This window comes from Anabrus simplex, chromosome 3, assembly GCF_040414725.1.
Source record: "Anabrus simplex isolate iqAnaSimp1 chromosome 3, ASM4041472v1, whole genome shotgun sequence".
NCBI classification, from domain to species: Eukaryota; Metazoa; Arthropoda; class Insecta; order Orthoptera; family Tettigoniidae; genus Anabrus; species Anabrus simplex.
This window is the reverse complement of record NC_090267.1, coordinates 149,627,631-149,654,469: the sequence shown is the minus strand read 5'-3', so window position 1 is coordinate 149,654,469 and position 26,839 is coordinate 149,627,631. Positions and strand designations below refer to the sequence as shown.

At 41.1% G+C, this 26,839-nt stretch overlaps 1 protein-coding gene across 2 annotated transcripts in view; it reads left to right on the top strand.

Annotated features, from left to right (window-relative positions):
* Positions 1-26,839, top strand: part of LOC136867128 (uncharacterized) — a 231,716-nt gene that overhangs the window by 168,928 nt on the left and 35,949 nt on the right. For both annotated transcript variants that reach the window (XM_067144231.2, XM_067144232.2), the window contains exons 2-3: positions 10,419-10,884; positions 20,828-21,141. In XM_067144231.2, coding sequence (XP_067000332.2) covers positions 10,419-10,884; positions 20,828-21,141 — 780 coding nt within the window. The remainder of the gene's footprint in view (positions 1-10,418; positions 10,885-20,827; positions 21,142-26,839) is intronic.

Below are 26,839 nucleotides of genomic sequence, written 5' to 3'. Positions count from 1 at the left end.
CTCCACATCGTTCATAAATAAACCAGCCCTCATGGATAATAAGATTTATTTACACCACACACAGTTTTAGTACACCTTTGCATGTGAGATAGGTTACACTGATTACACCAACAAGACACAAACAGGCGTGATGCTCATGCTCACTCCACGCAGCCGAATGACGCTAGTTTTGCAAGCTATACCCTGATGAAATGTTGCATCGTGCACAAGGGTGTGTTCTGTATGTGGGGCGAGTTCATTCTTCCTGATGCCGCCACATCACCCCCCCCCCCCCCCCCCACGGAGAAGGAAAGTTCACAAATCGAATGGACGGGCAAAGCGAACTCTGCGTCCTGATCGTGTTGTGTACTTTCTGGGTGGTGATGACGCATCAGGTAAGTCAGATGTAAAAGAAGTGCTAGGTTGACTGGATGAAATGGGGGTAGCAGATGTGTCAGGTGTGTTTGGTGTGGGTAGGAACAGCAAGGTTTGTTTCTATGTATGCAGGTTTCACACGGTCTGTACTCACTACTACTTCCTTGTTTCCGATCATTAGCGTCAAAGTCTTCTCATTACGGCTGACTACAGGGTAAGGACCAGAGTATGGGGGTTGCAAGGGAGGCTTCACATGATCAACTCTCAGGAAAACATGGGAGGCAGTTGCCAAGTCTTTGAAGACGAATATTTTCTCTTGACTTTGGCGGGAGGCAGGAACAGGTCTTAGTTCGGCCATTACCTTCCTTAGGTGATTTACAAAATCCACAGGGTCAAGTGGAGTAGGAGAACTGGGCGAAGAAGTAACCATTTCCCCAGGGAGGCGTAGAGGCTCCCCAAAAACTAGTTCGGCGGGGGAAGCTTTCAGATCTTCCTTTAGAACCGCACGCATGCCAAGTAACACTAGGGGTAAGGCTTTTATCCACGTTGCACTATGACACATCAGAGAAGCTTTTAGCTGTCTATGAAGACGCTCCACCATACCGTTAGCGGATGGGTGGTAGCTGGTTGTACGGATTTTTGTTGTACCAAATTGTGTCATAAGTCTGCGAAAGAGTGTAGACTCTAATTGTCTTCCTTGGTCAGTAGTTATACGAGTTGGGAGACCAAATCGGGAGATCCAACCACTTATTAGCGTATCGGCTGTTTCTTCGGCAGTCATGCTGCGCATCGGCCATGCCTCTGGCCAGCGAGTAAATCTGTCAACAGCAGTGAGGATATAATTATAGCCTTCGCAGACAGGCAGTGGACCAACAATATCCAAGTGAATGTGGCTGAAACGGCCTGTGGGTGCTCCGAAATTCCCCAAAGGAGATATATTATGCCTCGTCACTTTATTGCGTTGACAGGACAAACAAGCACGAGTCCAGGCACGAGTGTCTTTCTGAATAGATGGCCAAACAAATCTATCTGAGACTAGATGAGAGGTGGCTTAAGTTATGGAGCTTGTCAAAGAACTTGCGTCGAAAAGGAAGTGTCAGGAACGGACGAGGTTTTCCTGTTGATGTATCGCATACAATGGTAGTCGTGGTGCCCGGAAGGGTTACTTTTTCTAATGTCAGCGACGTACCACCATGCAATAAGGCTTTGAGTTCGTCATCGTCCGCTTGGGATCGAGCCAGCGCAGCGTAGTCATCTTCTAGTGAGATGGCTTCAACACGAGACATTGTATCGGCGACAACGTTATCTGCTCCCTTTATATGCTGAATATCAGTTGTGAACTGGGATATGAAGGACAGCTGATTTAGTTGGGCTGGGGGTAGTTTTTCTCTGCGTTGAGAAAATGCATAAAGCAGAGGCTTGTGGTCCGTATATATGGTGCATTGTTGTGCTTCCAGTATATAGCGGAAATGCTGGACAGCCTCGTACACAGCTAACAGTTCCCTGTAATAGGCCGGCCACGTTGTTTGACGCGCTGAAAGCTTCTTACTGAAAAACGCTAGGGGCTGCCAATGGTGTCCAACTTTCTGTTGCAAACACGCTCCAACTTGAGTATTTGATGCATCGGTAAAGAGACCTAGAGGCGCATCTGGCAATGGATGAGCGAGTTGAGTGGTTTGCGCTAGGCTTTCTTTGCATTCGTGGAAAGCACGTTGCAATTCTGGAGTCCAGGGGACAGGTTTAGAACCCTTAAGCTTAGAATTGGCTAGGACGTTCACCAACGGCGCCTGCAATTCAGCCGCATGTGGTAGGAAACGTCTGTAGAAGTTGACCATGCCCAGGAACCGGCGGAGGCCCTGGACAGTCTTCGGTAGAGGGTATTCCAAGAGAGACTGGATTCTCTCTGGTGGAGGTTTTGTACCGTCCTTTGAGAGCCGATAGCCCAAGAAGGTTACCTCACTTGCACCTAATACGCACTTGGATGGATTTATGACTACACCGTAATCAGCTAATCTCTGGAAAAGTATGCGGAGATGGTGCATATGCTCTTCAGCATCCTGTGAGAACACCAGGATATCGTCGATATATGGGAAACAGAAGTTTAAATCTCTAGTGACCTCATCCATAAAACGCTGGAAAGTTTGTCCAGCATTTCGTAACCCAAACGACATATAGGGAAATTCAAACAGCCCAAAAGGGGTTGTTATGGCTGTTTTGCAAATGTCACTGGGGTGAATTGGAATCTGTTGGTAGGCCTTGATAAGGTCAAATGTACTGAAAATGGTTGACCCAGCAATGTTATGGCAAAAATCTCCTATGTGTCGTACCGGGTAGCGGTCGGGTATTGTTCTTGCATTCAATGCCCGGTAGTCGCCACATGGACGCCATGAGTTGTCCCGCTTAGGTGCAAGGTGCAAGGGTGAGGACCAGGGACTATTAGAAGGTCTTGCTGTACCACACCTTACCATGTCCTCGAATTCTTTCTTCGCTATCTGCAATTTTTGGGGTCCTAGACGACGAGGTCGACAAGAGACTGGTGGGCCTTCGGTTGTCCTAATGTGATGTACAGTATTGTGTTTAATATCACGTTGGATCCCAGGTGGGCGAGTAATGGACTGAAACTCAGCGAGCAACATGCTGAAAGGTGAGTCGGTGGATACTGCAGCAGTCTTTACGCTGGCCTGTTCGATAGAGGCTACAGATGCCTTAACGTGTAGGCCGGTGGTGCCGTCGAGGAGGCATCTGTTACGGCAGTCAGGAAGTAAGTTATAGTAAGCCAGAAAATCAGAACCAATGATGGCTGTGCTAACATCAGCAATGACAAATTGCCAACGAAAGTCACGACGTAAACCAAGGTTGAGGTTCATGGAAAGGCTACCGTATGTCCTGATTGTACTACCGTTTGCAGCGCTCAGCTCATACCCAGAAGCTTTGCAAGTGCTTCCCAGAAGCTTACGCGGGAAACAGCAAAGGTCAGATCCGGTGTCAATCAGAAATTTTGCTTTGGTATTCTGATCAAAAATAAATAGACGGCGGCCCGAAGTAGAACAGACAGTTGCCGTCTTCACTGGCTGTTCGTTCCGTTTTCCGCCTGCCAGGAACAGGGACTAGTACATTTTACAGCTTTATCTTGGAACTTTTTGTGGTACCAACAAAGCCGGCTCTGTGGAGTAAGGGAACGGTCACGGCTTTTAGATCTCCTTTTACTGTGACTCCTGCCTCGGGGCTGGTTACGGGCCAGGGCATCAACTTTACGTGTCAATTCCTCCATCTGGGCAGCTAAGGTGTTCGGCGCAGCTGTAGCATGTACGGCCAAGTGGCTATATGGTGGTGTGACAGTAGGTGAGAGTTCCAAGATCTTGTCTGCAAGCTCTGCTATATCAGCTAGAGGCATTAACTGGGCCGCTAATATAGCCTGCAAGTGCTGGGGTAGTCGACGCATGAAAAGTTGTTTTAATATACTTTCGTCATGAAGTGAGCTACCGGCTAATGACTTTAAGTGACGTAAAAATTGTGATGGTTTCCTATCACCGAGTTCTTCGTCGCCAAGAAGTTGGCGAACTCGTTGCTCTTCGGATACGGAAAGACGACGGACTAGTTCAGATTTTAGTTTTTCGTAACGTCCTGTGGTAGGAGGGTTAATGACAATGTCTTCTACCTCGGCTATGACCTTGGTGTCAAGCTGTGAAATTACATTATCAAATTTAGTCTGGTCGGCCGTGATGCCTGCGAGCCTGAATTGAGTCTCAACCTGGGCGAACCAAACAGTTGGTCTGTCATACCAAAACGGTGGTAGCTTTGCAGAGATTTTGGCAACTTGGCCAACATTGCTAGATGTAGCATCGGTACCAGTAGACTCATGCTCCTGGAGCCGGGCTAGTAATGCTTCGTTCTGCTCCTGCAAAGGCTTCGTCAAAGCAATAAGTTGTTGGAGTTGGTTCTGCAAGTTGTTATTTTGTTCCTCCAAAGCTTTTAATCGATCCTCCGCCATAATCAAGATGGGTACACAACACAAGGGCAAGGAGAAAAAGAATTCTGAAAATACCGGACAAGGTGACAAAGAAGTAGTCAGAGGTACGATGTGTAGTTGTGTGTGTAAGTGAATGAAGATGTGAGGATGAGCAACACAAGCACAAATTTACAAATGGTTTGAAACAATCTTATAGGCTGGAAAAGAAATATTATGCAGGTAGGCCTAGCATATGATAAGAGATTCACAAACATATAAACTATAAGTTAACAAAATAATCTTGCAGATGTTACACACTGATTTTGGTTATAAATGAAAATATTAAGCATAAACCGTGGGTTCCAATGTCCATTTTAAGTCTTGAGGAATGTCCATATAATGCAACTGTATGTTACACCTGTAATGTAACAACTTAGAAACCACTAAAAGGCACGATTACGATATATATATATATAGTACAACAATTCAAGCAGTTGTAATGCATGAGAAGTAGGTTATTTTAATTTTACTTGTTTGAACAGCAAATAAGGTAGGCCTATGTTGTGGAGTAGTCTGTATCTTAGGCCTTAATTAGCAAAAAGAGAAAGAAAATTGCACAGAAGATTGCTGGATTACGTACATCAATTTAACACCAAGATTGTAACTATGGTTAGAAAACTAGGTACTGTCCACTGTAGGCCTATACATTTCTTTGTGATGTCCGTACAACTTCACAACGAATTTATGTTGTGAATAATTTGCAATATTCCGGAACAAGTAAAACGTAGGTTATATACATACAAGTTTTTAGATGATATGTTGCGTTCTTGAAGAGTAGCAGATGCGGCGTAACAAAGAGAAGTGGCGTAAAGTTGCCGCGTGCGGACCGAAGCGATGCGTATCACCGGCGGCCGTTAGGATTCTGGCGACTGTTTTTGTCGTTTGTCGATTTGGTTTCATACTCGGAAGACGTGGTAGTTCCATGAAGTAAACAGTCTAATGCCTCTTTGAAATAAAGTGTGGTAACATACCGTGATCTGTGGTGAAGCACGTGGTCCAAGATAGGTTATGGTATGAGCGTGTTCTCCATACTCGGGGTCACCATGTATGGGGTCTTGGTTGCAGGCAGCTCCACATCGTTCATAAATAAACCAGCCCTCATTGATAATAAGATTTATTTACACCACACACAGTTTTAGTACACCTTTGCATGTGAGATAGGTTACACTGATTACACCAACAAGACACAAACAGGCGTGATGCTCATGCTCACTCCACGCAGCCGAATGACGCTAGTTTTGCAAGCTATACCCTGATGAAATGTTGCATCGTGCACAAGGGTGTGTTCTGTATGTGGGGCGAGTTCATTCTTCCTGATGCCGCCACACCCTTTTACAATTCAACAGGTAAAGTGGAAAGATAAATTTGTAGCAGTCAAGTTGGAAGCGCGAGACAAAGATTTCTGTCGTTTGTATAAAACTTCTTCTTCTTCTTCTTCTTCTTCTTCTTCTGTGAATCTGTCTTGAGACAGGTATCAACTGGACATCCTCCATTATTTTTTGTCCTGAGCATCTTGTTTCAGTTTTTCATAGCTTCTATCTGGCATGGTATCTGTTAACATTCCAAACCTTGTTCTTCTTCTTATTCTTCCATCTTCTTATTCTTCCCTCCTTCATCCTCTGTTGAAGACAATTTCTGCATAGTATGTGACCCAACCAGCATATTTTCCTCTTCGTTATCGTTTTCATCAGTGTCTTTCCCCTCTCACTCTTCTTAGCACTTTATCTGTCCATTTCACTTTTCCACTCTTCTCTGCAACCATATTTCACAACTTTCCAAATACTTTGTATCTTTCTTTCTTAATGTCCATGTTTCAGCTCCATATGACACCACACTCCACACAAAACACTTTGCGAACCTCTTTCTTAAATTAATAGGATTTGTCGTAGACGTCAAAAGCCCTCTCACCTTTCCGAAAGCTTTTTTTCCCATACATATTCTGCTTTTTGCTTCTTCTGTACAGCTTCCGTTCCATGTTAACATACTGGAGGTAACTATTATCACTATAATTAATAAACATCTTTACAGGGTTGACATATTTTTGAAAAAAATCCTCTAGTGGCCATATAACATGAAAATGTTTCTATATGTTTAATAAAATTCTTCTTCTTCTTTATTGAAGTTTGACAGACAGTTCACCAATTGCTTCGATCCGTGGGTCAGGATGCCATCGGAGTTTCATATTTAGTATTGTGCTCTTGTATACATATTATACGTAAATTTCACTAATTTACAACTTACATTTTCACACATGAGCCATTACAATAAGACCACCTACCTAATATGATATAGAACCACATTTTGCTCGCAGAACCGTGGCTACTCGGTGAGACATCGATTCAGTGACATGGTGGAAGGTACCCTGGGGTATTTGGTACATACCACAAGTGCAACAGGTCCTCCATGTGGTGTATTTTCAATAGGGTTCATAATGGGGCTATTTGGAGGCCACAGCATTAAAACAAAATTCACTTTGTCATTTCCCTGAACCAGTTCTGCACAATCTTGGAAGAGTGGCATGAAGCATTGTCCTGTTGGAAGTGGCTGTCACTATTAGAGAACACTGTTGACATGAATGGGTAGACTTGGTTCCCAAAAACACCCAGATACCAGATAGCTGTTGAGGATTGGTGTACCGGAATAATAGATCTGAGTGTATCCCATGAAAACACAGCCCAAATCATCCCACCACCTCCACCAGTCTGTCTCTGCCCATACCGTGAAACCACGTGCTATAGCATCCGAGAGAAATAGGCGTACACACGCTAAGTCAGTGATGTGATCAATCAGAAATCTGGATTTATTGAACCAGGTGACCTTGTTCCAATCATCCACTGTCCAGTGGGGACAATTTTGTCCTCACCTCATGGGCTGCTTTCAGTAGAGTGCAGTCGGCATAGAGGTAGGCAGTATTTGATGAACTGTGTGCTGCAAAACATTTGTCTGGTCATCACCGTTGTACCTTTTGGTGATTTCTTAAACTGTGATGCTGTAGTTGCTCCGCGTGACAGCCTCCACTGGCCTCTGGCATCAATGAGCCACTGTCGACACACGGTGGGATGATACATCACTGTCATCACTTCCGATATGTGCTCACAATAGTGGCATTACATAGAACAGCCCACAAGATGGCAGTTTCAGAGATGCTGGTACCAAGGTGCCACGCCATCACAATTTGTCCTCCATCAAACATGATGAGATTGGCCGCTTTTCTCATTCTGATGCTGGAGACACTACTAAGTACAAGCCTTTCTTTTCAGGGGGGGCCCTCCAAAGCCCGCTTCCGCCACATGGAAATCGACTCAATCTACATTGCCTCCGACATGCTATTATTTCTAAGAAGAGATAGCAGGGAAGAGTGGGAAGTGATACAAGGAGTATCTGTCCATTTCTGAGTTAGACTCGCTACCAAGGCCAGAGTTTGTGTTAGGTATGCGGTGTTAAGGCGTGGTATTAAGGGTCAGGAGAAAATCACATAGGCAGAAAAAGAAAGAGCCTACATGTAAAACCTGATAAATTGTGATAGTACATGCAAGGATGTGGTTTCTGGACAGGTCCAGGTATTTGTGTTAGTAGAGAAAAGGTATCATGCACCAGCCATAATCCATATTCTCGCCATTCCAGTTGTCAAGGGATCAGTCCGTCTGGGCACTGCCGTGACTAGCATGGGCCTTGCCGGTTGTGGAGCCATGCGTCAAGTACCACTAGGGCCTGCCGCACAGCGCCACCTCCTTGAGGTCCCTCGTACCCAGTCTCCGATCCCGGAGAATGAGGCCAAGCCCGCCTGGACGGGGGCCCGCTGGATGGGGGAGGGTCACGATGCCGGGCCTCCTTCCTCTCTGTCCACACCATGGCCTGGAACACAGAGCAACTCTGATGCGAGGCCGGGTGGCCCCCCGCACAGTTGGTGCACACCGGTGCCACTTTAAGTGATCCGCAGGCTGTGCAGTGGTGATCACCCCCACAACGGTTTCACCTCACTAAGAGTCCACACCTCTCCTGGCAGTGGCCCCACCTCAAACAGCGGAAACACTGCAAGAGCTGCTGAGGGGAGACGTTTCGATCTCACCTGATTACCGCTACCCGCTGAGGTCCTCTCCTGATTGGCTCCTCGGTTGACTGCTGTCCCTGGGTTGTAGCTGGGTGGTGCTCTCCTGATGAGCCAGTGTCGTCTTCTTCTTTCTTGTCTGGTGGCAGCGTCTTTTTCCTGGCGGTGGTCTCTGCTCAGCGGGGGAGGAGGCCTCATCCTGATGGCCCTCCTCCTGGCCTGGTGACCCTTGTATAGCGGATGGTCCGGCTGCAGCACCAGCTTCTCCCTCCTCCTGGTCATCATCCGCCCTACGGACCCAAGCCGCCTCTGTGCCTATGAGAGACTGATGTCCCAACACTTCCAGGTTGTTTGAATACCAGGACTCAGGGAGCAGCTGGACAAAACAGGTAGCCAGGAGGCAGCCACCCAGATGTCACAGGAGAGACATCCACCGTCCAGATGCAGACTGCCAGAAGGCAGAGGAACAAGCAGGTGGGAATGGACCCACTGACTTCCTTCCAGTCGATCCCTCTGGCGTTTAATAAAATTGGTTTAAAAATTATGCCATTAAGCTGACAAGAAAATTTTCCCCAGCCTCACTACAGTGTCTGTGCTGGTGTGTTTGTTCATGTGATCAGAAACACTCCAAAGCGTCCTTGTAGTTAGTAAATGTTTTAGACACTAAATTTCCCAATTTTTTCCCCCTCCCTGCCTCTTTACTTGAAAATAGCACACACCTGTGGCAAAGAGCTCCTTTTAAACAATCAGAGTTAAACAGCCATTTAAACTGTACAAGCCAGTGTCTTTGAAAATGCCACCCTTCCTGTATCTGAAAAACATAGTCTCCATCCAGTATCTAAGCTTCTTTATGCAAATTGATAGAAATGTTGTGTGATTTGTCGGAAGGTGATGCTCCTGCATACAACACAATGTCAAATAGCCCCTACCATGGGCGCCCATAGGATAGTTTGTAGGGAGGGGGGGCTAGATTGGGGGTATGTAGTATTTTTAATATTTTGAAAGGTGAATGGCGACTTGTATTCCACTGTAGAGTACCAAACACGGTATCCCCTACCACTTCTACGTAATACCGATTTTAAAATCATTTTTTGAAAGAAGAACACCTGACTATATTAGACTTTTTCCTTTCCCTGAGAGCTGGGGGGGGGGGGGGTTGGGCCGTCCCCACCTTGCCCCCGGGCATGGCCGCCCATGGCCCCTACTAACAGTAATTTCTTTCAAAACTTGTCATGGGTGACTGCTATGACTTAAATTCACTCCCACTCTGTTTAGAAAAACTCGTCACATTGGCTTCAGTTATATTTAGTTTGAGTTTCTTGAAGAAAAATTCTGATAGCTTAAATTGTTTACTCATATTGCTCAATTACTGGTATGCCATTATGCGAAAGAAGAACATAGCGTATTTGTAGTTGTTAAGTGACATGTTAGTTGAATAACTTTAATAAAATAGCATTGCTAGAACCAATAAAAAGAAACAGCTAAGAAAATAACAAGCCTTACACTTTGGCCATGCTATATTTGCTGGAAGACCATCAGTTATTAGCACTACATACAAGTTAAAAGAATCAACACTTGTAAAACACATGAGCAACTCACAAGTCAGACTTTCTCTCAACATAAAGTACTGTTAATGCAATGCAATTCCTTTCTATAGTTCCATTAATTGGTCCCTTGCCCAGCCTGGCCATTGGTAAGTTCTTGGTATTTCCCTACCTTGTTCTTAACATGGCCAGTTTGGGTTTGGGTTGGGAAATCCTCAGCTTATAAGCTCCCCCCTTGATAATTAGTGGACACTAAGAATAAACCCTTGGTCAATAGTTATGTACTCTTGTGATTTCTATTCACTACACCATACTACCTTGTCATTTCTTTTGATACCTGTTAAATTGCATGATTTGAATGAGAATCAGATGCTGCACTCAGTCTAATAAAAATAACAGATTTGTAATGTTGTTACTATAATTTCTTGGAAATAAGAGGATTTTTTTTCATACTTGTTTTCAGAGGTTTATGTTGAGGATGACTGGCCAATGCGTCGTTCCTACCGTGTGGAAGACTTCCTATGGACAGGATCAGGTGATGGGCAGGATGGATCAAGTCCAAGTTCCGGCGTATCTCTGTGGCGCACTGCCACTGTCACAACTACCACTGTGTTCCGTACCACTACAGTGCTCACCACAGTGTTCCCAACTCCGGTCTACACTGTCATCAGCGTGGAGCCTTCACCAACGTGTGTGGTCTGCACGTTGGCCGGTTCGTCTACAGACAACATTCAGCCCACCCCAACAGTGCAGCAACCTTCGGCCACCGCCACACCCACCCCCTGGCCTCCATGGACAGAGCGCAATATTACAGTACCTGACCAGCGGTACTGGTTGTTGACAATATTGCAGACCAACACCACAGCACAACAATCACTGAACCAACTAGAGGCCCGACTTGCTCGGCTCTACAGAATTGCTTTCTACAGGTACAGTTTGCAACAAATATAGTATGGAACAGATTTTGGTGATGTAGCTACCACAGGTAAATTTCCTTCTTACACACTGATAGGTCAAGAATTTCACTTATCTAGTTAATTTTATACGGGGTGTCCCAGAAGGAAGGGGACATACATTAAGAGGTGATAGTATTGGTCATTCTGAAGCGGTAACATTATATAAACATATGCTTTATTTTCAATAGTTCCTGAGATACAGTCCGTATTGCGTAATTATACTAAAGTGGCCATGGTAGCCAAGCCGGTTGCCATGGTAATGTTTGTTGATAAAACTGTATGTTTAATGTAGTTGGCTTAGCAGAAAATATTGTAGGCCTATTTCACAGTTTGTACATTTCGTTGTTACGGTAATGCCAAGAGTATTTACGCATGAAGAGTATGCTGATATGGGATACATTTATAGATATTGCAATGGAATTGCAAGGGTTTCTGTTTGAGAATATCAACAACGGTGTCCTCAATGTAGAATACCCAATCGAAAGGTGTTTGGGAGGGTCTTCGGTACACTGAGTAAATGTGGTTCTCTTCCTAGTGTCTGTGTTATATCGGAACAATAGGGTGAACAAGATGTAAATGAAGTGGAAAACATTCTAGGAGCAGTTGAACATAGCCCTACGAGTAGCTGTGAACAATTACACAATAATTATACATAACCTGCAAAGGGAAACTGACAATTGACAATTACATAATACGATCTGTATTTTGGAAACTATTGTAAATAAAGCATATGTTCATATAATGCTTTCGCTTTAGAATGAATAATACTATCACCTCTTAAGGTATGGCCCCTTCCTCCCAGGACATCCCATAGAGGAAAGTGAAAAGGTAGGTCACCATCAGAAGAGTGTGCAATCAAAAGGAGACAAAGACGAACATGAAAACACAAAATGACAAGGAGAGTCTCCAAATCTTCATACACTGCCATCTTCAAATAGGCTCTCTGCTCATCAGCTCTAGTTTTTCTACAACTAATTTTTCTCTGTTCCCAATGAGTTCTTTTCTGCTTTCTAGCTTTATCACAAGGTTGAACATCAACAGTCATTGAGGAACCATATAGACAGATTTTTCAGTCTTGATGTGAGAAGAAATATAGATAAAAACAGGAAAAGGGAAGAGACAAAATGATATAGATGAATATAAGTAGTAAAAGAATAGGAACACAAGAGGAACACAAAGAAGAAAAAGAACCCAGTAGATGAATGTAAGTAATGGACAGGAACAAACAAGTGAAATATCAAGTCATATATGGAAAGATGGGAACACACATTAGGAAGAACACAATGCCAGATCAGTATTGGGAGAGCAAACAATAGAACATACAAAAGGGTGAGAATAATCTATACATCTTCATACACTGCTGTCTTTAAATAGGACCTCTCCTCATTAATCCCAATTCTTTTCAGCCCCTGAAGAGCTTGTTGGGCTTAATTAGATGGGCAGGCCTTGACACTCATTATGGGTAGAGGGAATAATGAAGAGGACAATCATAGAAAAACTTGCGAATACAAAGGACGAATTGCACATTTTAAAGATGTTGCTGATTTTGCCAATTGGTTTTCCCCTCTTCTATCCCAGTTCTTCTTAATCCACTTCTTCTTAGTCATTGTTGAGCTAATTACTGGTTTCACCTTTGACAGCTTTCACTGAAGGGTCACATCACTGTAAGAAGACTGCTCAAGAATGGCTTCCTCAGTGAATGTGGATACCTTTCTGGTGATGCTTGAAAGTAGAAAATACTGTAGCTTGCAAGCATGTGAATAGAAATAGACTTGGAGGAACTGGAGTATATAAGGAGAGAGTCCATCTACTCCTGTGTTTCACTTCTCTGTTGTTTCTTCTGCCCTCCTGATCTGTCATTGTTTTTACGCTCAGTCACTCTCCTGGCACTCCAGTTGTGTAGGACTCTTGCTTCTCCTAATCTTCCTTGTCTGCAGCACTTCCACTTCCAACTCGCCAATGCCTGAACATCCTTTTTGATGTCATCGGTCCAACTCTTTCCGAGCTGGGCTCACTTCCTCCTCCCTTATATGTGTTGATTGAGGATCTCTATTTTCACAATGTGCCCCAGGTAATGCACTTCACTTGAGCAACCAAGTCAATTTTCTTATATAGCTGGTGCACTTTATGGTTAGTTTGTATGTAATGCTTACCATCTTCACAGATTACCCCAAAGATTTTCTGTAACATCTTCTCTCGCACATCCAGAGCATGTTCTTGTTGCATTCTGTGAGCATCCAAGTGTCACATCCTTAAAGCAGTACTGGAAGAATTATGATGCAGTATACAGTAAGCCTAAGCCTTCTGGAGAGACTGGAGACTTCAGATGCTTGTTGGAAGTACAGAAGCATCTGTTTCATGCTGCAAGTGCTCAGTGCCAATCTCGTCGTTTACCATCTCTCTTGTACTTTCCTTTTTTCCCCTTTTGAGGTCTCTTACTCGCTGGAACCTTCCCTTTTCCCTTGTGGTGATCTTGTATATCACCATCTTGCTGTTGATTAGTAGCATGCTATATTGTTTAACCCTTGCATTTCTTATTTCTATTCTCCTACTTAGATTCATTATCAATATTTCAGGTATTTCAAGTGAACCTAAAATGCATACATTAGATCTATTTAATTTTTACTGTCATTGCAATGAAATATTATTCTCCCACACTTTTTTGCTCTGTTTTCTTTTTATACATGGCTATGATCATGATATCAGAAGGAAGCTATAAGTTTGCTTTTTATACAAGCTACACAATTCAAGAGCACAGTGGGAAGACATCATAGAGTGAAACGATGGTGAATGGTTCATATAATAAAATATACCCACGAGAGAACCTTCAGAAGGAGAAAAACTGTCAACATGAGAGAAAATAGAAAGAGTGATTTGCAATGTAAAAACAAGGCACTTCATATAAATTTCTTAATTCATGGAAAGGAGCAAACAAGTGACAAACACACTGAGTTATATGGAAAAAATAGGAACACAAATCAGAGCACATAATGAGATTAACACAATGATAGGTCAGCAACAGAAAGAGGAGATAAGGATGAACATGGACATACAAGCGGACATGGATGATCTCCACATCTTCAAACACTGCCAGCTTCCAACAGATAGCCTCTCTCCTCATCAATTCCAAATTGTTTTACATGATTTTCTTCTCAGCCCTCAAGAAGATTATTTCTGCTTCTGCAGGCATCAACACTAGCTGAGGGGCCACAATGACAGATTTCAGTGTTGATATGGAAAGTATGGGATAGGAACCAGAGGCGTAACAAATATGATACAGGCCCGCCTGCAGAAAACAAAACTGGACCCCCTCAAATTAAATTATATAAAACCTCCATGCAGCGTACTTTCTGGGACACAAAGACAATGATGATTTCAATGATATCCATAAATGAAACATTTGATTCTGAGGACGAAGTTTCAGCTTCAAAAATCATTCTTTGGAAGGAACAGAAACAAGAATAATTAGGTCTAACGATATTTTGGTACCAATTTTTGCTGTTCCTGTAATAATAAATTTGCACAGATATTTGTCAGAGAGCATGCCACTCATGTTATGAGAGACAGCTCTCTCTTACACTCAACACAACAACAATAATTTACATGCAGATGCAACCATCCGTTAATTACTCTACATACGCACTGTAAAAATAAACTTTTTTGCCCATTCTACGAGCGCATAACAGTGTGATATTTCCCATGCAGAGTGGTATTCAGGTCAAGTTATTTATTCATTTATTCTTTATTGGGAGGTCTGTGAGCCACTTAAGCTGCAGGCATTGCAGACTCTAACATTATACCACTGATAGGAACAAAGCCAAATGAACACAGTCGAAGATTAGAGACAAAAAGACTGGGAAATTGTATCCACTTTCTTGTTTCTGCTTCAGGAGCACAGGTTCCAACACTCATTGAGGGGCCATTTTTACAAATATTACATCTTGATGTGGGAAGTTTAAGGCCGGATAAACAAACGTAAAAGGAAAAGACAATAAGATAAAGATGAATGAATGTAACTTTCTTCTTATCTTACACTTCCATAGTATAAACAATAAATCATACCCACAATACGACCTTCAAAAGGAGAAAAATCCACAGTTTCAGTCTTTCAGGCAAGCAACTCAATGTTGAAAGCATCCTAGAGATATGAGCTACGAATTTTAGGTAAATAAAATATAATAAATTATGAGATATGGTAATAATACAGGTATACTTCCCTACTACTGGACATGACGACGATGAAGTTGAGGAAATGTATCATAAAATAGAAGATATAATTAAACTAAACAAAGACAAAGATAACATAATCATAATGGGAGACTTCAGTGCTGTGGTTGGCAGCAATATTACTAGAAAAGTTGCTGGCAGATTCGGTCTAGGACGAACAAATGATAGAGGAGAACGTATGATGGACTTCTGTGAAGAACAGGACATGATCATAATGAACACTGTATTTGACATGCCTAATAGAAGACGTTACACATGGAAGGATTTCGGAGATAATAACAGATACCAAATTGACTACATTATAGTTAAGAGAAGGTATAGAAATCAGGTAACTTCATGCCATAGCTATCCTGGCTTAGACATCGACAGCGACCATGTCCCAGTATTAGCAAAATGTCGAATTAGGCTGAAGAAGTTTAGGAAACCAAGAAGCAAGAAATGGAATCTAGAAAAGTTAAATGATCCATTAACACAAGTAGCATTCGAAGAAAAGACAGATACGATCATGTACAACAACTGCAACGAAACAGATTGGGACGCTGTCAAAGCTTCACTTACAACGGCAGCAGATGAAGTGCTAGGAAAAAAGACGCTTGAACCCAGGAAGAACTGGATGACCGAAGAAATACTAAATCTCATTCAGGAAAGAAACAAAGAGCATCGGAAAAATACCCCAGAAGGAATGATAAACTATAAGAAACTAAAAAACTTAGTTACACAGAAGTGCCGAGAGGCGAAAGAAAGATGGATGAATGACATTTGTAAAAGCATAGAACATGATATGAAAATCGGAAATGTTGACAGAGCATACAATCAAGTAAAAAGAACACAATTCAAGGCTAAAATGAAATCCAGTGTAATAAAAGATACGGAAGGAAGTCTGTTAATAGAAGATGAGGAGGTAATGAAGAGATGGAAAGGGTATTTGGAGGATCTATATAATGGAGAAGAAATTGACAATGTAGATGAGTACATCATAAAACAAGACCAGGTTTCACAAGATGAACTAGGTCCTCCCATAGTGAGAAGTGAATTCGAAACAGCACTGCAACAGCTGAAAAAGAACAAGGCTCCTGGACCAGACAAACTGCCTGCTGAACTGTGGAAAAACTCTGGAAAAAAGCTGAAGGATGAACTCTTCAAAATCATCCAGTACTGCTATGAAAACGGAGATATGCCAGAGGATTTTGTTGAAAGCAAAGCAGTACTTCTGCACAAAAAAGGAGATTCAACAGAATGCTCCAATTACAGAATACTAAGTCTTGTTTCACATGCAGCAAAAATATTCACATGCATATTAAAAAACAGAATCAAAATGAAAATTGAGCAGAATCTAGATGATGATCAGTTTGGGTTCAGGAAAGGAGTAGGAACAAGAGAAGCTATTATAGCACTTAAAACCATCTTGGAGAGAAGACTGGAGCTTAACAGAAATACATATATAGCTTTTGTAGACCTGGAAAAAGCTTTTGACAATGTTCATTGGAAAAGGCTGTTCAAAATTATGAAGGACATTCATTTGGACTGGAAAGACAGAAAAGCAATACTCAACCTCTACATCAATCAAAGAATAAACATCGAAAGTAATGATAAAGTATGCAAGGTGAGAATCAGGAAAGGAGTAAGACAGGGGTGTTCCTTATCACCATTTCTATTTAATCTGTACATTGAAGAGGCCATGAAAATTTTTAAATCCAAAACACCTGGCATTAAAATAAATGGAACAACTGTACACTGTATTAGATTTGCCGACGATATTGCACTTCTGGCTGACAATGAGAAGAACATGCAGATCATGCTCAACAAATTAACATCCATCTTAAAAGATTTCCAACTTAACATTAATGTAAATAAAACTAATGTTATGGTTGTAAGCAAATCTAAAATGAAGCCAGAGGCACAGCTCAGAATTGGAAATATTTTAATAAAACAGGTCCACAAGTTCTGCTACTTAGGATCAGTTATTACCGATGACAACAGATGCACTGTGGAAATAAAAAAAAGGATTTCCCTGTGTAAGAAAGCCTTTGAGGAGAAGAAGCAGCTCTTAACTAATAAATCCTTAAATACTGAACAAAAGAAATTATTTATCAAAACGTTCATTTGGAGTGTGCTGCTATACGGCTGTGAAGGATGGACTCTCTTGAAGGAGGACGTGAAACGACTAGAGGCAGTGGAAATGTGGCTATGGAGGAAGATGACTAGAACTAGCTGGATTGAGAAGAAAACTAATGAAGCAGTGCTTAGAGAAATAAACACCCAGAGGCATTTAATAACAGCGATAAAAAGGAGAAAAGCATCAGTTTTCGGTCACATTCTCCGGCATAATAACTTCATAAAGAACTTGTTCGAAGGCAAGGTGATGGGAAAGAAAGGCAGAGGGAAACCACGGAAGAAGATCATTGAAGAGGTAGTTGAGATGATGGGATGCCAAGGTTATGGAGAGATGAAAAGGATCGCAGAGAGAAGAGATCAATGGTTGCAGCGACAAGGCGAAGCCTTTAGATGATGATGATGATGATGATGAAATTATGAGAATAATTTCTTTACAATCCGTTTCTTTATCATCATTATCCAGTCGATTAGATTAGAGCAGTTTGCCTTTTTCTACCACTACGAGCACTAATGTGAGTCAATGCATTGTTTCAACCACATTCGGTGTGGACATTTTAAAAAAAATCAAAAATTGCCTGAGGGTATTGAACCAAGGAACACATTACAGAAAGAATTATGTAAATAAGTTAATTTGTCTAGGATTTGAATCAAAAAGAAAACAAGTAAAGAAATAAGTGATTTTAGGCTGCTCTTAGGAAACTGCATTTAGGCCAGAAGTGACTTTCAAAATTTTCTTCAGTTTGACAGAGCTATCCAAGACTCACAATTTGAAACATTTTCAAGCCCTTTAGCCCTTCAACTTTTGGCACAATTGAGTAAATTGCTTAATTTTACGTTCTTCGTGGTATGGGGACCCTTACTTTGTCTGCTAAGAAATATTTTCAACGTTTAAACTGTCAAAACTAGAGAAAATAGAAAGAGTGGTTTGCAGTGAGTGTAAAGTCCGCCCTCGTGACGAACCTGGGAAGCAGAAATGAACTTGTCGGAGGCTGAGAAGAGAAGGATGTCTAAGAACTGGGATTGATGAGGATAGAGCCAGTCTATTTGTAAACGGCAGTGAATTAAGATGCGGAGATTGTCTTCATCCTTTTGTGTTTTCTTTCTATTTCTCCCTCCTCCCACACTGACCTGTTATTGTGTTTATCCTAGTACGGGTTCCTTTCATTGTTCCTGAATTTCTACGAACAGCGTACTATATTGTTTTACACTTTATTATTTTCTACCCAAATGAAGAACATTACACATCAGTTGTTACGTGCACCTTTTCAACATAAATTCCTTGTAACTGTATGCACTTTTGCCATCGATATGTCAGTCTCTCCAGACCTTCCTGAAACCATTCTTTCGGATGCTGCGTACCCATGCCTTGACAGCTGTGTCCAGTTCTGTAAAAATCCAAAAAACGGCGACCACACAGAGGTTTCTTCATGTTCCCGAACAGGTGATAATCACTGTTCGACGTTTCTTTGGCGGTGGACTGCCCCTATGCTTCCATTGTATCGATTGTTGTTTTGTTTGTGGCTCATGGTAATGGACCAGTCACAAGCCTAGCCATGAAGTCGGCTGGATCTTGATCATGGCGTCGCAAAAGTTCTCTCCACACGTCCACATGCCTCTGCTTTTTTGTCTGCAGGCAATAGTCTAGGCACCCACGTGAATGAGACCTTCCCCAACTGTAAGCATCCATGCACGATCCGCTGCAGGGTGTTTCGGCTAATTCCCGTGGCTGCCTCCACTTCCGTAAATGTGATGCATTTATTTCCTTGAATGGCCTGTTCGACCCGGGCAATGTTGGCTGGTGTTGACACTGTCACATTCCTTCCAGAACTGGTTCCCTTGTCCACCGATGTATGCCTCCGCTTCTTCCCTCAATGGTTAGTTATTCAAACATTAACTGATATAAATTATCAATTTATTCTAACCATCAACCCTAATTATTGTTATACAAACACGTATTATTTCTATAACTGTAGGGATAATATCATCTTCTTTTTGGTTTTATTATGTTTTATTTTTAGTTTTCCTAGTTTTCCAACCTTCCACCCAGTTGTAAACTGTTTTCTGTGATGGTGCATTTTCTCCACAGACTGCCACCAAGTGCCGTCGTATAGCTCTGTGCCTGACGGTTGCCTTTCATCGTGTCTGCTCCTACACTGATAGTGTTGTTATGAAATGGCTGTGATGAGTGCATTTGTTGTGCTCTGTGTGTATTCTGCTACCAAACAGTGGAACAGGACACTAGTTACACGTCACCACCTTCAAAAGTGAAATGTGAACCGTACCCATACGTACAAAAAATAAAGTGTAAAACAATATATTACGCCCCTCGTATATATGACTCGAATTGCACTTGAATGTTTCTTTCCATTACCTACTGAATTGTCATTGTGTTTACCATTAACTTACTTACCCTGTATAATGCAAAAATGTTAGTTTTATTTTATTTATGAGAACATTAAAAATTTCATACTTCGGGACATTCATCAGAACTGAAAAGAAAGTCAATTAGACTGTCTTACCATCAGGCTTCGGGTAATTATTGGGGGGTGGGAGGCATGATTTACATGAACACAAGCATGAGAAATGAGGTAAAACTATTAATGCAAACATTCCTATATAATAACAATATTCACAAACAAACAGAAAAAACAGAACAATAATAGAGCTTGTTTCTCAAATACATTTTTGAACGAGTCTTATTTACAGAGTTTTCGATAATATTCACAAATAAACAGAAAAATAGAATTTGATCCATAAATACAGTAAATATTTTTAAGGAATGTTTTATGTATGAAGTTATCAAAATCACAAGTAAAAAAAATTAGAACTTGCTTCATAAATACATTTTCTTAGTAAATATCCTATTACTGAACTGTATATTATGCAGATGTACCACCAGAACAGTCTCCATTGGGAAATGTAGTTCTATGAAGGAATGCCCGCTTTGTAATCTAATTTATTGTCCACCTCTGTAGCATAACAGTTAGTATTATTAGCTGTCAGCCTTGGGGGTCCGGTTTCGATTCCTGGTACTGTCAGAAAATTAAGAATGGCAGGAGGGCTGGTATATGGTTGAAATGGTACATGCAGCTCACCTCCATTGGGAGTGTGCATGAAAAGAGCTGCACCACCTCAGGATGAGGACACGAGTTTACTTATCTAATTTCTTGATATAAAACCATCTACCACCTTCTCAAGATTTAACACCTTAGCAGCTTCCATGTTTTAAGGGGATTTTTGAGGGGGCAAATGGCACTCTGCCCCTCCCCCTTCATCAGTTGGGGGGGAAGGACAGAAAACGCCTTGCCCCCCACCAAGTAGGTGCCACTGCTTATCATTTTATTACAACCAGAATAAATTAGCAATTATCATTACCTTAAAACATGAAATTCTGCTGCGTTTGATTACTCCTCTTACTATTATGAAGTCAAAGACACTGATGTTTGCACTGCAGTTTAGAGCACTAGGCTGAATTATAAGATGGTTCTAAAAGGAGAAATTTGTGAACTAAATACTACCCAGTAGAAACTTCATGAGTTCTTTACCTAAACTGCAATTCTCCCCTTCTTGACAGGCAGCAGGAGCGTCACCTTGGTATTGGCAATGCAACAGCATTGGCCATAATCAAGCAGCAGCAGCAACAACAACAACAACAACAACAGGGCCAGCTGAGGCTGAGACGGGCTCGTGACCGACGGCTGACAGAACCCGTGTCGGTACAACTGCTAAACATGACATCTCGTGAGCCTGGAGCCACAGAGCTTCTCTACTCTGTTCATGTAGCAGGAAAGCCTGTCCTAGCCCACACAGCTGCTGCTGACATGAGGCTAGTGTCTGATTCAGAAGTCACAGCTGAGCTGGGATACCCCATTCTCACTAAGGCAGAACGTAAGTCAGTAATTTGGCTTTCATACCTGCATCAACCTTTCTTATTATGTTAATATAGAGTATTTTAGAGTAAAGTAAGTCATTGATATAGACACTGGTTAGCTTCTTCTGTAGCACCCGTCCTTTTTCCTGGATTGGAAATTAAAACTTAAATGTATCCAATTATATTCAAGCCCAGATTTAGAGTGCTTGGCACCCCGAGCACAGCCTAGTCTGGTACCACCTCCTGTTGTATTATAAGTGAAGCCTACAGGACGGTAATACTCATAAAACTCAATATTTAAGGCTTAAGGGTAGTTGATTATTGACTACAAAATCAGCATTTGTAAGGTGAGATTATTAAGTGAATTGTCAAGAACACTTCAAAAAGAAATTTGGTGTAATCATAAATAATTAGTCTATCTAAAATCATTAATTCATTTATAAGTTCATATTATTTCAATATAATACAAGTAATTATTCCAGATATAAAACAATAACTTCCTGAAATATCAACTTCAACTTTGATTTGAGAGCAGGTACTGTTTTAATAATAGAGTACATGCAAACTTATAACTTTAATACCTTTTTTAATAAACCCACTGACCTGGAAAGATCTAGAATCTACATGTGAGCAGCGCACATGTATTAGTGTTGCCACTTGGTAAACAATGATGGATGTCCTTACATCATTTGTATGTCTCAAACTGGTGAGCTTTGGAGTGGATACACAGTCTAAGTCAATGAGTTAATTGAACAGCAATACTATGGTAAATTATGTTGTGTGTGTCCTCCGTGCCTACAATCTCCGCAGCCCACCCGACACATGGATGTTTCCAGAGACCACGAGGCAGACTGCAGTGCACTGACGTGATCGTCTGTGACGTCAGCCAGCACTATAAAAGGAGCAACGTTTCTCGCCTCTCCAGGACTCCTACAGTGTCCAACGACCAGACTACACCGCAAGTCAGACATGGAGGTACCCTCTTAAAAATGTGTTCTGAATAGGTGGACTGATTCCTGGCCATGAGGTTTCACCTCTGGACATTGCCTCATTCATCCTGCAACCCGTAGCCATGTCGAGCACCCATCCAAGCATTCTGCTACTCACTCAAGTCCCCTACAGTGCTCCGACTCCAATCATAGCATTCTGCTATATATGGACATTAGATGCAAGTTCCTTGCGTTAGCATGCTGCTAATACGAACTCTCTCTACAAGTTCCACTTGTTATTATACATGACCGATAGTTTTCGACTATCAAGAACATTCTCTCATTTGAACAGACTGTCTCATGAAGACAAGATTGAATGTATATAGGAATCTCAAATGTAAATATTATTCAGGCCCTCAGCCTCCTACCTTATATTAACATTAAACGTGTGCAACTCAACAAGCTTCAAGAAAAGTTTCGTTCTATTTCATGTACATATTGTATAAATGTGTTGAAGCAATAAACTTTTATGTTGTGCCTTGTATACCAAGTTCCTTGTATACAACAAATTAACTATAACTTCAATATGTGCTCAATGTTGGGACCAAACATTTCTCAAATTGTGTCTTTTCATATCTTAATAACACAAAATATTCCAGGATTTTTACTGAAATGATGATCCAAAAATATTCGAAAACATAACCAATGGAAATTCATCGCGTTAAAATTAAATTATGGTTTCTTTCTAGGAACCTTATTTTTTGGTGTAGGCCAAAGGCAGGCATTTATACAAGTGGAGGCACATGCTTCCCCTAGTGCACCATCACTGCATTGTCCTACATAAGAGGCTTGCAGTGGTGTTTCAACGGCGCACTAACACCAGCGTCTTGGAAACTTATGAGTCCACTGTTATACTGGGGAGAAACACTGGTAATTTCATGGTTGAAAAAGCCTAAAGACTTAAAGAGCTTAAATATTTTAAACATTTGTAATCGATGAAATTAAATTATGGTTTCTTTCTAGGAAACTTATCTTTGTAATAAATCGTATGTTTACTTACCAATTCTTTTAATTTCTGCAAATGTGTCACAAAATTGATAGTTAAAAACACTTTACAAGTAATAAAAACATTAAAAACACCACAGTGAGAAATAAAAGTAGTTCAGTGTACAAATCAGTCACGATTCAACGTCATCAGAACAACCACCATCAGAACTTTGATCACTGTCACCTTCCCATACATAGTCATCCTCACTACCAACCACAGAATTTGAAATTCCACATTTCTTGTAACTTTCCCTCATCAAGTCATTGGAGATGTGATCCTATGCAGTTTTTATCCATTTGCATAGAAGTTCCACTTCGGGTCGTTTCACTCGTCCAGTTGATGTCAGCGTGTGATCACCAGCAGAAGCCATCCACTAGGCGTAGACCAGTTTCAATGCAGCTTTGAAAGACTGGTTCACACAAACATCCAATGGCTGTAATGTAGAGGTCAGCCCTCCTGAAATTATTGCCAGATCAGTTTTTCCTTTATGGTGCCTGTAGTATACCTGTGATTATTGTCAAGCCCACGCAGGCTCTTCTTCTGTAATGAAGCTCCTGGTGACGTTGCCAAACACACTTCACCCAGTCCTCAATTAGCTCACTGTTCATCCAGCTAGATTCTTGGGTTCAAGCAAAAATACCAGACAGCAAATTTCCTTACAAAAGTGTTTTTCTGTTCAAAACCACATACGGAGGAAGTTTGGTTCCATCAGCTAACATGCATAACATTACCATGCAGTGTTGCTTTTCGTTACCAACTGTCCTGATAGTAATACTTTTACAGCCCTTAATGTGAACCGTATTGTCTAATGACATTTCAAAATAAACAGGCATCTGATCAGCATTCCCATTTTGAGAAAGCAAATAGGAATTTTGCTTCCGCAAATAAATAACTTACCGAGTTCGATAGCTGCAGTCGCTTAAGTGAGGCCAGTATCTAGTATTCGGGAGATAGTGGGTTCGAACCCCACTGTCGGCAGTCCTGAAGATGGTTTTCCATGGTTTCCCATTTTCAAACCAGGCAAATGCTAGGGCTGTACCTTAATTAAGGCCATGGCCGCTTCCTTCCCACTCCTAGCCCTTTACTGTCCCATCGTCGCCATAAGACCTATCTGTGTCAATGCGACATAAAGCCAATAGCAACAAAAAACCGTGGCAATGAAAGGCCGTCAACTTTTCTTTGTTGGCAATAGGGAGACGTTGTGAAATAGATGTACATCTTCTCATACACAATCCGTTTCTAATTATAAAGTTCCTTATCCACACACGGCTTGCAGTAAAACCCTCCTTTTAAAGTTCCTTTATGATCCCTAATGATTTTAATTCACACATTTCAGTCGATACACTATAACCTAGTTCATGTCTTTCAGTCACATATTTATAAAGCCGTTTTTCAGTTTCGTGAAACTGTGCGCTCTGCTCTTGGAAAGCTTTATGATCACCATTACTGTTTTTATAATATTTCCTTCTTCTTTCTCCAATCACAAATACATGATTCATCAATATTATATTTTCTGCCGGTGACATGATTTCCAATAGTTTTTTAAATTTTATTTTTTATTTTTACAAGTTGCCTTATGTCGCACCGACATAGATAGTTCTTATGGCGACGATGGGGTAGGAAAGGGGTAGGAGTGGGAAGGAAGTGGCCGTGGTGTTAATTGAGCTACAGCCCCAGCATTTGCCTGGTGTGAAAATGGGAAACCACGGAAAACCATCTTCAGGGCTGCCGATAGTGGGGTTCGAACTCACTATCTCCCGAATACTGGATACTGGCCACACTTAAGCGACTGGAGCTATTGAGCTCAGTCTGATAGTTTCAGCTTCTGTTACAATTTTAAGTTTCTCACTCACAATAAATGACTGTAAATGCTGTTTTGAATTCATCACTTGTTACCACTGATGCTTCTTCACTCAGAACACAAAGTACAGTATTAATCAACTACCACACCATGTGATTCCGGTAACGTGGAAGTGAGCAACGGAGGGAAATTTCAGCCATTGTCAAGTCGCACGACATGAAACCGCTGTTGCTGCGTTGACGTGTCTCTGGAACAATGTATTATGAGGCCATGATACGAAAAGCTTAAATGTGACCCGCACCTGAATTTAAGGAGCAATGTTTCTGTAAAACAAAAAAAGTGCAGGTGTTCTTCAGGATTATAAGGTATGTAACGAGTAGGAAAAAATGAAGAGATGTGCACAAAAAACTGAAGATCTTGCCTTTTTTTCAACATGTGAATTAAATCTTTCAAAAAATTTCTTTCATCATAACACCAAATTAAATATGCCTTTATCACTGAACTCTGTACTGTGCAAGTATAGTCACCTGTGCATGACTGATTTCACTTCATTTGAGCCTAAGCATTGATCTCATAGGAATTTCTTCAGTGGTATGAAGAGGTGAAAGTCAGAGAGTTCAATGTCTGGACAGTATGGTGGACGTTTGAGTATCTCCTAGCCATATTTCTCAATGTTTGCATTAACAGTGCAGAACTAGCATTGTCTGACTTCCACCTCTTTGGACCACTGAAGAAATTCCTGTGAGTTAAGTGAAATTGGCTTTGAAAGGTGACTATACTACCAAGGAACAACGTTCTATAAATAAGATATATTCAACTTTGTGTCACAATGGAAAAAATATCTGGAGAGACTTTGTTCATAAGTTGAAAAATAAGGAAAACTTGAAGTTCTTTATTGGATATTTTTTCTTAATGAAATATATTTTTTAAAGTTGTATGTTGCTTTTTTGATCTGCCCTCATACTATCATTCCATATATTTCTTTCTTTAGCATTTATTATTTTCTGGTTGTAAATAAGAAAACTCCTATAATATCACAGCATATTAATTATTTTCAAAACTGACAATTTCTTCCCCTCTCATCCTCACATTCACATTCCTTCTGTTATAATTCTGAACCAGCAGTTGACTTGTGTTGCCACATTTTCCCACACTGCAGAACAACAGCATCCTGTAATAGAACAGTTGGATGACCTTCCTCCTTCATTGTGAGTCTGAATGAAGCTGCTTGCCTCATTAGTTGCATTGTAAACAAAGCACAGGTCACTAGGTGACTATTGGCACATCAATGACACTTACTCTGCCTAGTTATTACTCTTGTGTTTACCAAGAATAACTTCACAAGATAAATTATCAAGCTAGCATGTTACCTGCAGAGAGTGCTTTTAGGTAAATATATATTCTACAATGTTGATGTCAGTTTATTTTTGTACATACATCAGACTAACCTCTGATAATACTAATTACAATAATTTAATTTAACTAATTACTGGTGCTCATATGTAGATTCAGATTATTTTTCTTGAGTGCAGAATAAATGATAGAGCTTAACGGCTCTTGGACTTGAAAAGTCATCAAAAATTCACATTTTGGCTTATTACTTCTTTGAATAGAGTAAGTCTTTCTGAATCACCAAAAAAATAATAAGTTTATGTTCATGCACCAAAAGTGTATTTTAAATGGCTATTTAAATATGGTGGCACCATTGCCAGCTGTCAGCTAACATTATATTTCTGAAAGTAGCATTATTTAATCTTCAGGTGCACTTTTCAATTCCAACATATGGACTGGAAGCAATAACTTTGACTGGACCTGCAAAATGTCACCTACAGGCCATCAAAACAAAATTCCTCTGTTCTTGTCTCCAAAAGACAATTAGACACAAAATAAGGGATCAGAATATGTGGGAGTATGTTGGAAATCTTAGAATTAAGCAG